The 12,521-nt window shown below is 37.2% G+C and overlaps 1 protein-coding gene across 2 annotated transcripts in view; it reads left to right on the top strand.

The window, feature by feature from the left end:
- The window catches only part of onecut2 (one cut homeobox 2), a 36,645-nt gene extending 24,332 nt beyond the window's left edge, over positions 1 to 12,313 (top strand). Inside the window, exons 2-3 of one of the 2 annotated variants that reach the window (XM_068574430.1) lie at positions 8,035 to 8,109; positions 12,024 to 12,313. In XM_068574430.1, coding sequence (XP_068430531.1) covers positions 8,035 to 8,109; positions 12,024 to 12,313 — 365 coding nt within the window. The remainder of the gene's footprint in view (positions 1 to 8,034; positions 8,110 to 12,023) is intronic. The other variant, XM_068574431.1, reaches the window with a different exon arrangement.
- Positions 12,314 to 12,521: the final 208 nt, after the last annotated feature.

Raw genomic sequence — 12,521 nt, 5'->3', positions numbered from 1 at the left:
GACACTTAATTCTGTATTGCTCCCCATTGCTGTGTCTACGGTTTATAGAGCTAAATGTAAGGTGATTTGGATAAAAGCGTCAGCTAAATGTTATGTCACCGGACACTTTTCCCATCCCCCAAATAATCATGATTGTTAACTCTCTTATTTATTTCTACTTGGAACCTCAGGCAAGGGTTTTAATAATCCACAAGATTTTCACAGCATGATCAGGGACGGTCAGCAGGTATAAAACATCTCCCCAGATATTACATTTACAAATTGTCTTACAAAATAGACCAAAGGTGAATTAAAGGTTTGCTATATTTTTAAATTCAGAGCATAGCATGTGTGAGGAATGAGGAATTGCCTCCACATGGCTCTCAACATCGTTGATAGTGCAAACAACTGCAACAGTTCTGACAGGAGCAACACCTTTGCTAGGGACACGGTTATCACAGCTAACTGCTTTTACATAGCCAATAATTGTTTCCTGCTATGTTAATGCTCCAAATATAATATGGAGAACTGTTAATAGATTTAAGTCACTGATTTGAAGAGGTGAAAACTAAACACCTTAAAAGTTCCTAAATCTCAACAAATTACACATAGGTAACTTTACCTTTATCTACATATTAAAAGGTGTACTACATGTTTGTAGGTAAATTAATGAATATTTTGGCATTTTAAGGAGTTTTTTTGTATGGATTAACACATTTAGACTAAGGTTGTCTATCAACTGTCAAAAAACTATAATCACCAGTGATAGTGAGGGAGTCCATGCAAGAGTTGAATTTACATTCTCATCATTGCTTTCTCATCTTGATTCTCTGCTCCTATCCATCTTTTTTTCTCCATTTCTACTTTCTCTGCCTAACCTCCCTATCTGTTTGTTCTTTCCTCTATTGATGTTTAGCTGCTCTTGACTCTTAAATCCTCAGAATAATATACCTGTGTGTTTGCGGTGAGTGTTTTACCAGCTCTCCTGGCTCAAATTGACTCAACCCTATTTAAGTATGTTATGGTGGTCCAGACTTACATACTTGGCTATCAAAAATAGCACTTCTTCCTAGTTTTTTCTTGCAGGTTTTTTCTTGCAGGTCAAAAATAAACAATTTGCTAATTGTATTAAGTATAACTAACTTGATACACTCAAGCAACATATAAAGGCTGATGTCTGAGCATGTGCAGAAGCCAACATTCACTCCGCTCAAGACACAATGGATCCTGTTTGATCTCTGTTTGAGTTCACATGTTGAAGTGTCTTTTAACAATAGCAGCTTTAAGAAACACTAAATATTTTACACACAGTTATTGTTTGCTTGATAACTTACCTTTTTGTTCTTCAAAAGAAAAAATGAGACTCAAAATCCAAGCCGTCTTTCTTGCCTCAGCTTCTGAATTAACTAGATCCACCGTGTCTTGAGCGTACATAGACTGAATGTTGGCTTCTGCACATGCTCAGATACCATCCGTCATTTGTTGCTTGAGTGTATCACGTTAGCTTTACTCAAAACAATTAGTACATTGGTTATTTTTGACCTGCAAGTAACTGCAGTGGTGGAGGAAGTACTAAAGTTTAGTACTTTAGTAGAAGTACCAGGAAAATGAAAGTAAAAGTAAAAGTACTACATCAACAATCCTACTTAAGTAAAATAAAAAAGTACTGACTTCTGAATTTACTTTAAGTGTTAAAAGTAAAAGTACTCACGCAATGGGTTGTCTTCCAATGTCTCGGACTGTACCATTTTGATAAAGACTGCAGATATAGCTACTGGTAATACTTATGCCTCTACAGGAGTCACTCATAGTAATAATTATAAGCAATTGAATTATATATATAAATATATATATATATATATATATATATATATATATATATATATATATATATATATATATATATATATATATATATATAAACAGGGACATCCTTGATTACATTTGTGATTGATGTATCACAAATACGTTGATTATATGCATATGCGATGCTTATACACGTAGTTAGTTTAGTTTTATTGTTTATTATAAATACATTTATAATCGTGTGTTTGTGTTATTGTTTTCTTGCTTTCTCGCTAAATTTAAGCATATTTAAATTTCTAAACTCTGTGGAGGAAAGAAATGGGGCGATGTGAGGCCGGTAACTGGACCGGTCTGAAGACTGCTTGGCCGAAGGTACTGGTAGCAGCCCGCGTCGCACCGGGTCCGGTCTTCTCTAAGTCGGGTTGTTTGTGAACGCAGCCCAAAGCCCAAAGTGAGTGATAAACTCCTTCTAGTGCAGTAAACTCACTGCAGTACAACACAGACATATAATCAACGTATTTGTAATACCGCCATAATCAGGGGGAAAATACTTTTCTAGTCAACGTAATTGAAGATGCATTTTAGTTCTGGGGGATCGTAATTTGTAGAAGACAGGGTTGAAATAAGTCAGAGATGGTCACACAGACCAGCGAGCCCGCAGCAAATACGTAGCTAACTGTGGCGTAGCTGGGATCCTGCAACGCGGACCGGCGTTGTTGTTGGGCCGCGGTGTATTCTGGGAGAGCCCCGTCTCTCCTGCGGTGTGTGTGCTTTCAATTGTGTGGGCTCATGTGTTTCAGTTACGGTGCTGGACGCAATCCATATTTTTGTGTCGGCAACATTTTGGCGAAACTGTGTTCATAAAATGTAACAAATAACAACACGTATTGTAGAAATGTTGTGGAGTAAAAGTACAGATAATAGCTGCAAAATGTAACGGAGTAAAAGTAAAAAGTATGCACTATTATTTTTACTTAATTAAGTACAAATACGTAAAAATGTACTTAAGTACAGTAACGAAGTAAAAATAATTCGTTACATTCCACCACTGACTAACTGTAACTTTGTAAAAACTTCTAAAAAGTGATATTTTTGATAGCCGAGTAAAGTTAACCTATTTAATGTAAGTCTGGACCACTATTACATTTTAAAGTGAATACATGCAAATGGATGCAGTTAATTTCTGGGTCTGTCTTAAATTCAATAATTTCTCCACTTATTTGGCCTGATTTAATACCTGAACCGGAACCAGCATCTCAGATGTTGTCATGTTGGAGCAATTTAGTTACAATCATAGACTGCATATAATAAGGGGAGGTAGTCATCGTGACGTCCCCCATTGGTTTATTGACTGCCATTTTGAAGCCTTAAATTCAACAATTTTGAGTTGTTTTTTTTGCAGCCAATGAACGGATGTTACCATCATTGGAATGTGGAGAAGTGATGTCGAGACACCGTGTACACCACTGGTAACAGCAGCGACCAGTCAATCACAGTACACTTGTCCTAAAGCATTCTCTGCTCTATGTTCTGTTATATTGCAAACTGGACCATCATCTTATTCAATGAACATGTTCACAATGATGACTGAGTTATAAATAGAGTGTCTTTTTACTTTCAGGACATCAGACTTCTTATTGCAACTGGAGGAGTCGTCTCCGGCTAGTCAGTGTGGAGCTATTTAATCATTGAACTTATAATAATAGTGTGCAGTGTCCCGTTTGGAACGGGCCAATTGCTTGTTTGGGGCATATGGCCGATCGGAGCCTGTTCTGAGCACGCCGATTGCTTGGCCCTTGGAAGCCCTTCTTGCAGAATTGTAGGGACGCTTGCCATAATGATGGTTTTCACATTAGTACATTCAGCAGCAAAAGTGAACTGCAATCAATGCCTGTAAATGCTTGCCGCGAACAGCATGTTCGACTAATCCCTGAAGCGCTGCCATCGCCGCTGTACAGAGCTCTAACGTTTGTTTATTCATCCTTTATTAATATTGAAATTGTCTTGCTCCCAAATTGCACCAAGGTTGTCACTGCAAATCCTTGGGTACCCTGCAACACACCTGCCAAGTGTGAAGCAGATTGGATGAACTGTGCTCGAGATATGCAAGAACACATACACACATCGAGGGATTCCTGGCTTTATAGATCCATGATGAATCTACATGCATTATCTGACTTATATTTTCCAGGACCAGCATCCTCAAGGCAGGGATATACTACACAAGGGGCTCGTTGTGAATGGGGCTTTTCTTTTACATAACCTTCAACCCTACAAAATAATGTAGTTTGCTGTTAGAATGCTTTATGGAACCCTAGCCTTTGGAAGTAACGTTAGCCTTCTCTGTATGTGTAAAGCTAGTTAGTCTGACATGCTAAAAATTACAGCTTAAGCTAGTTAGTCTGACATGCTAACGATTGCAGCTTATGTTAGAGCAGATAAACACAGTTGGCTCTGATTGGACAGCCACTGTTTGAGCAAACTGAATGCTGAGAACTGAACAGATTTGTATTCTCAGTGCCTATTATTCCCACGACCAACTCTGCAAGTACACAGCTATCTTGAATTGCCTGGCGAAAATGATGGACATGAGCATAGATGATGATTGCAATGCGACAGTGGTAATAATGATAATGGAGAGAATTGTGATGCAACGAGCATCATTCGGATGGTGGTGATGATGTTGGTGGATAATTGGGGTTATAAGAATGACAACTGATAAGACTCTGACAGATGAAATTCTTGTCATGATTTTGACTAGTGGGGTGGTGATGATGATGATGAGGATGATGATGCTGATGAGGGTGACTTGTGATGCAATGATTTTGAAGTTAATGATAATGGTGATTGTGATAACAATACTGATGATAGGTGATGACCTCGATTACAACAGATTGGGAATAGTTTAACATTTTAAGAACAGTGGGTTTCTTGTTCCTTTCTTTGAAGAGAATGAAATTCTCGTCATTATTTGGACTGGGTGATGATGATGATGATAGTGACGTTAATGGTAAAGAGTGACTCGATGATTTTGAAGCTGATGATAATGGTGATTGTGATGACAATAATAATGATAGGTGATGACTTTGTCTACAACAGCTTGCGAATAGTTTAACATTTTAAGAACAGTGTTTTTTTTGTTTGTTTCTTTCTGAGAGTAAGATGAGACGATCAATATATATGTCATGTTTGTGCTGTATCCCCCTGCTTCCAGTCTTTATGCTAAGCTAGGCTAACCATATGATAGTCAAATAAATAAAGTTGGCAAAATGTTGTTGTATTTCTCTAAGATGATGATTAGATTGTGATGAATATGATATTCCTGTCATGACATGTCCACATTGATGTAAGCCATTTGGGTGAAGATGATTACGATGGTAGTTAGTTAGTAGTAGTTAGTTTATAATGCCTTCCTCACTTATAAAGACGATGGCAAGGTATCATTTGAATATTTTTAAGACACAACACAACACCATACCCCAGGTTTTAATACAGATACTAAAACAATAGATTAAACATATCATTTATGTTTTTTCTTCTTTCTGTAAGTCATTTTTTTATTTCAACTACAAAAGCCAAAGTTTAGAATTAAATATTAAAGATCTAAACATGATGCGACAGGATCAGAAATTTGCCCACTAGTGTAAAACTGGAAAATTAGGATCAGCATTATGATTACTAACATGCTCCAATTCCCTCCATTCATATCAGGAGTGTAATCAATTTCATAGTTAAAAATTAATTTGGCTAAGGAAATAATTGTTGTTATTAATATTCATCTTATTATAGTATTAAATATTATTTCAAAATTAAATTATTGTTTATTATTATTTAATGTGTATTTATTATATTACTGTGATAACATCGTGAATTCTTTTGAACACAATTCTTCTGTATTTAAAGTCGGATATTGTGACAGCCCTGCTTAGCATTTGAGAATTGGGATTAGTTAAGATTATTAATATAATTAGTAGTATAATGTTATACTGATGATGATGATGATGATGATGACGATGTGATAGGGAAATAACAATACTGTGATCGTGTTGAATAACAGAGACCAAGGAGGCTGTGACAGCTGAGTCACACAGAGAGAATAAATAGAAAATGACGGCAAAGAGATTCTGGTATTTTCTGCTGATCTTGTTCGCAGGACAGAGACACATTTAGCAAAACACTAATGTCTAGAGAGAGAGAGAGAGAGAGAGAGAGAGAGAGAGAGAGAGAGAGAGAGAGAGAGAGAGAGAGAGAGCTGATGAAAGATAGAGGAACACTGCTTTATTGATCATATTGACTCAACCCTTTACTTTGAAAGAATAGCCGCCGCCGCCGCTACCCCACCTCCTTAGTCTCGTCCCTCCTCAAACCGGTAAACCCCTTTTGAATAATATAATTGCGTATTTGATCCTCACTGTAACCTCGACCAAAGGGGGTAAAAAAAAAAGAAAGAAAAAAAGCCTGATCGAATCACTCAAACGGGCTCTTTGCACATTGACAGCACGCTGCGTTTGTGGGTGGGGGATTTTGATTGCTTCCTTTTTTTAAACATAAACGCGTCTACACTTTTTTTCTGGGATGAACTGCTGCAGAGCTGCTTTCCATCGAGCTATGGTAAGCAGAAAAGAGACATACAGAGGGAAAGCGGCACATAGGAAATCTATTTTCAGTATTTAAATTTGAATTTATTAGGGCTGGGCAAAGTTGAAAAACTTTAACTGATTAATCGCATGATTTTTCTGCAATTAATCGCGATTAATTTCATTATGCGCCAAATTCATTAATAAAGTAAAAATGAGTGTATTACATGCTTTTATTAATTTTCAAAATGGACTTGGAGACTGCAGCGCGAGACTCTTGTGAGACTGACCTCCTGTGAGAGCTTTGGGAGGCGGAGCAGCTTGCGACAAAACAACAGCTAAAACAATATGTGCTTTGACGTCAGGCTCAAGTCTGCAAGTCATCAACACTGCCTGTCAGTGAGGTTACGGAAGTGCACACGCATATCCATAAATCGCCTTCAAAGTAAAAGCAGTGTGATTGTATTGCTTTTATGTAAGATGTTCAGGAGATTTTAAGTGCAGCACCTGCGTGTGGCAGTGATAAGACCCTCCCAATGCAACCCCCCTAGCTTTTTAACAGCTTAACTTGCCCAGACCTAGATTTTATATTTCACTGTTTATTTTTTTAACGATGTGGAACATTTATTTATTTATTTTTGTTGTTAGTTAAGGAGAGTCAAGATTCTTTGCACATGATATACTAGCAATGCAGCAGAAACACATCCTCCTCATATTTCAATCTCTATTGGTGCTAACTGCATGTTTGACATGACCCAGCAAAATGCTGTACAGCATTTGAACAACTTGAATTAGTCCGAATTTAATGTCTTGGTATTCAAGTATCCTAAATAAACAGCAGCCATGTCCGAATAAAGTAGATCCAGAACATTTATGCGATAGACACGTTACGTATACAGAGCAAAAAGACATCAATGAAACACACAGATGAAGCCAGCAATGTTACGTGTGTAAGGAAGAGCATTAGGGCCACAAGGGAAACATTTGTTTGAGTTCAAAGCTAATTCTAACTGCAACATCAGACTTGAATTTAACATTGCTGTCTTGGCCTTGTCAAACAAAATGTAACAAATAAATGATAAACAAAGATATGAATTTAGTAAATTGTTATTTATAAGATAATAATGGTATCCGGTACCAGAGTCAGTACAGGCCCAACATCTTTTATCAGTATCTGGACCTGTGCATCTCTATTCAGGACTCAAAGATATTTTCACATGTGGCCTAATGATCTTCCGTAAATTACTAAGTGAATGATTTCAATTACATCCCCCCCCCCAAAATGAAATGTATTAATTTTTTTCCCCTTTTTTCCCGCGTTGTTTGTTTAAACTAAAGTGACGATACAATATTTCAATATATATTATTCTTTTGTACAAATTTTCTACCAACATTTTTTTTCTTTTCATTTACCAGAAGAAGGTGTTGTGTAATATACATATAAAAATACATACATGTATAAATAAATGTATTTTAAGTATATAGATCTGACCAGACACAGTTTTGGAGACGGGTCACCGGGAAATGTGAAATGAAATGTGTAAATCAAAGTTTAAACAGTGCGGTGGCCACAGTCAGCTCAGAACTGTTGACCGTTGTGTTTCATATGCATGCATGATATATGCATGTAAGTAATACTGAAAATAAAAACTTGTATACTCTTTTCTGTCAGGTGGAAGTACCTCCAGTTACTCACAGCTACCAGAGCTTCACGATGATCAACACAAGTCCAGTCAGGAAATGCCAGGTGCAAAACAAACACTACAAAAGTGCACAAAATAAATAAAAATCCTATGCTTTTTTTTCTTTTTTTGTAGCCTAACTGTAACCATTGAAAGTGAATACACTATTTTTGGTGTATTTGTTGTGTATGTATGCACCAAACCATTAAGTTATTAAACAAATCCTGAAGTTTTATCCTAGATTACATACATATTTTGACCTGAATCATTATTATTATTATTGGTAGTAGTAGTACTAGTAGTAGTAGTAGTAGTAGTGGTAGTAGTAGTGGTAGCAGTAGTAAATCACTTATTGAAACATTTTTAAAAGAAGGTTTTGGGGAATAATCAATGTCTCTTATGATTTAACATTCCACTCCGTTTCATGCTTTCACCTTTTAACCTTATTTTTATATTCTTGTGTTTTTAAATCTCTTTTAGTCTTTACAATTATTTATTTTTGCTGACAGTATTTTCTGATTGTATTATCCTTATCATATTATTAAGATAAAGGCAGGATTTTCCTCCTATCAAAAGAACAGAAGGAGTTCATCGGACAAAAATTTCAAAACTCAAATTTCACAATGAAAGCTGAGTAGGAGGACTATTTTGGCACTACCTGGCACAGATTGGTATTATTCATAAGAAACGTAATAAACTAAAAAACACATTAGCGTCTAGCATTAAGAGTTGTACAACGACCGGGATAACCCCATAGCAGGTGGTGTAGATTCCCTACTAGCAGTAGGAAAAGTAGTTGGAGTGTGTAATCACAAAGATTAGCGAGTAAATAGTCAGGTCCAACGTCCACAAGATCTTTTCTAGTTTAGGCTTTGACTAAACAAGAACAAAACTGGGACACAGTTTTGGGGTGATGTTTTTCTACACTATATAATACGTCCTATCTATAAAAATATGAATAAGAACTTTAACACCACTTTTAAATCCAGTAATAATAATAATACTATTAACTCGAAAATAAAATCAGAAATAACAAAATATGAAACAGGTTATATCAAAACAGGTTGAAAATAAATGGTTGTGCCTCAACATGAAGTATGTTGTATATGGTTTATTCAAAAGACCAGACTGATTTTGATGATATGTATTATTATTATTATTATTATTATTAATATTAATATAGTATTATCACAATTTGGCCTTTCATTCACAATTTGTTGCCATTTTACGTCTGATAATTCTAAGCAGACGTGTCTCTTTACTGTCTGTGTCTTTCACTCACACACACACACACACACACACACACACACACACACACACACACACACACACACACACACAAAAGGAAGGCGAGTCCCCACAATGTGAGTGTAAACTGATTTATGTCCAGACAATGCGATAATTCACACACATACACACAAAAACACTAAATGTATCCTTTAAACCAGTGTGTGTGTGTGTGTGTGTGTGTGTGTGTGTGTGTGTGTGTGTGTGTGTGTGTGTGTGTGTGTGTGGCTCCTCATATTATGAGATCAATAGCATCACCTGTCAGTCACAAATTGTATTACAACTCCTCACAGTGTGGCGTAAAACATGGACTTTTATTTGAGTCATTTCTGCCGAGCAACTGGCCACAATGCTAAACTTAAGAGATAGTAAATGTTGTGTTTTAGATTCTGGTGGATATCCCACAAAGACACTAAACTTATCAGGCTGATATTTTTGGGGCGTGTCTAAAATCATGCAAAACACATCCAGCCATGAAAAAATGGTTTTGTGGTTTGAATATTTCATGCAGAGTAAACATCAGATTTACATACTTAGCATGAAGGCCATAAAGACAGAAAAAGACTAGAAAAGACTAGAAAAAGCGCTTTACAAGTCCAATTCATCACAAGACAGAGAGTAGCAGAGAAACAAAACGTTGGCCATCCTTCATTTGCATCTGTCGTCAGGTCACTAAACGCTTTGATAAGAAGCTGTGTGTTTGTGTTTGTGTGTGTGTGTGCGTGTGTGTTTACAGCGAGGCTAGTTTACTCTTATGCAATAGTTGCCTATAACCAGATTTGTACTGATGTCATTCAGATAGGTAAACAATTTGAATGCACCCAGATCTCTGAGCTACAACAGCAAACTAATTATGAAGTTGTTTTTGTTTTACTGTTATTGCAATAAGTCAAGTCAAAAAGTCAAAGTCAGCTTTGGAGTTAATTCTTCCATTTGTGCAAACATGTAATGTAAATGTAAAAAAACAGTAACATAATTAGCATTTCACTCACCATATGCACATAACCCTCTGTAGGAAATGAGTCATCAGTAAATCCTAAGATTCAAGATTTTAGGTGAAACGCTTGCTTCACTGACCAATTACAGAGCCTGTTAATGGTCACACGGGCCCTGTGACCAATCACACGTCCATTGTCTCGAGAAGGCTGTTTCATGTATTTTAACCAGGCTACCCCTACATAGATAAAGAGTAGTGAAATGTGATTGGATAAAAAAAATGCTGTTAAACAGGTCCCAAGAGCCATACCAGAGGCCTGAAGGAGCAGAGGAACAGATGAAGGCACAGCTGCACAGTACAATGAGAAAATAATATCTAAAAAATATATTTAATTGTAAAATAGCTATAACTTTGTGATTCTTTTTAGGCCAACAGAGAAGGCTAAGAAAGTCTTGATGGCCTGCCACTGCCGTGTGCTCTATCAAATATAGTTCACAGTTGTATTCATAACTTTGACATTCTAATTGTAAATCAACATTATCCAGTGTTGAATAAAGAGCAGTAATAGTATTGCGCTTTCTGCAGAATTATATTCCAGTGGCAGGATGGTTTCAAAATTGTGAGATCCAAACATTTCCAATAACTACGGAGCACTGTGAAGTCTAAAAGTAAAATCCATCGAGAAGACATCACTTTGTTTATATCATAAACGGACAAGTTATATTCTTTAAAGAAAGTTGGTTTAATAGAAGCAGATTGCTTAATTGAAATTGAGTTTTGTTTGCGGATTTGACATCCAGCCCATACACTGTGTATGCAGTGGACATGGTCATCGTGACATCACCTATTTGTTTGTGTACTGACAATTTGAATCCTCAATACAGCAGTCGCCATGTCTTTTTTTGTTGTGATTCATAAATGGAAGTAACCACATTTGGAATGTGTAATAGTTATGGCGGGATGCCTTGTATGGCGGTCAATCACAGTAAACCCGCCCAAAAGCATGCTCAGCTTTATAGTCTATTTGACTGTAATGGCCCATAATTCACAAAGACTTGAAACTAGAGATTGAGACCATAAACACGTGTTTACAATGTTAACTGACGGTATAAGTCAAGAGGGAAAAAGAGTTATTTTCACATAGACTTGTATACAATGAGACCTATTTTTGCAACCAGATGAGTTGCCCCCTGATGGTCATTAGAGAGAATGCAAATGCAAGTTTTATTAGACTTCCGCATTGGCTTTACTCAGCAGTATCGGAGGTTGCCGCCTACTCAAATATATATATATATATATATATATATATATATATATATATATATATATATATATATATATATATATATATATATATATATATATATATATAAATCAAATAAACACTGCAGTTCGTTTGAAATTAACCAAACAGGTTAAGCGTGAAAACATGATAAATTACTAAACATCCATCATTAAGCTTCACCACTAAATCTCAAACTTTCACATTGCATTCTACTTCTCAGATTCTTATGATTTGAACGCCTGAGCTGTATTAATTAAAAGTAGTAAGGGCACAGTGGGAGAATCAGATGTACAGGAACATGAACTTTTGTCAACAAGATCATCAGTTTGTGTTTCATATCTTCGAATATATAACTGTTGTTCAAAAACAACATTAACACTTTTATTTTCTCTCTCTTTTTCCCATCCTCCCACTCTCCTCTCCTCTCATCATCTTCTTTCCCCTCTGCCCTCCCTCCAACCCCCCTGCAGCATGCAAACGGAAGGAGCAGGACACAGCAAAGGACCGCAACAACACACCAAAGAAGTCGCGGCTGGTCTTCACCGACTTGCAGCGGCGCACCCTGCTGGCCATCTTCAAGGAGAACAAGCGGCCATCCAAGGAGATGCAGCTCACCATCTCGCAGCAGCTGGGCCTTGAACTCACCACCGTCAGCAACTTCTTCATGAACGCCCGCCGCCGGAGCCTCGACAAATGGACAGACGACGGAGGCAGCCCCGGCGCGCATTCCTCGGCGTCCAGCACTTGTACCAAAGCGTGATAATAGGAGGCGAGGAGGGGGCAAGTGAGGGGAGGGGGAGATCTCCAACGGGGTGGGGGTGGGGGCGATGCGGAGAAGTGGGGCGGGACAGAAGGGTCGAGGGGCGCGGGTTGAGGTTTTGTCCGGTCGAAGCGAGGAGGAAAAACCAAACTTTTTACATATTTTTTATTTGTTTGTCTGTTCTGCTTTCGTCAAAAGGGTGACAAAC

Source organism: Clinocottus analis, unplaced genomic scaffold (genome assembly GCF_023055335.1).
Source record: "Clinocottus analis isolate CAN_PGR_092001 unplaced genomic scaffold, fCliAna1.0.p SCAF_13, whole genome shotgun sequence".
NCBI lineage: Eukaryota > Metazoa > Chordata > Actinopteri > Perciformes > Cottidae > Clinocottus > Clinocottus analis.
Note: the sequence above shows the minus strand (reverse complement) of the source record. Positions and strands in the feature narration are given on the sequence as shown.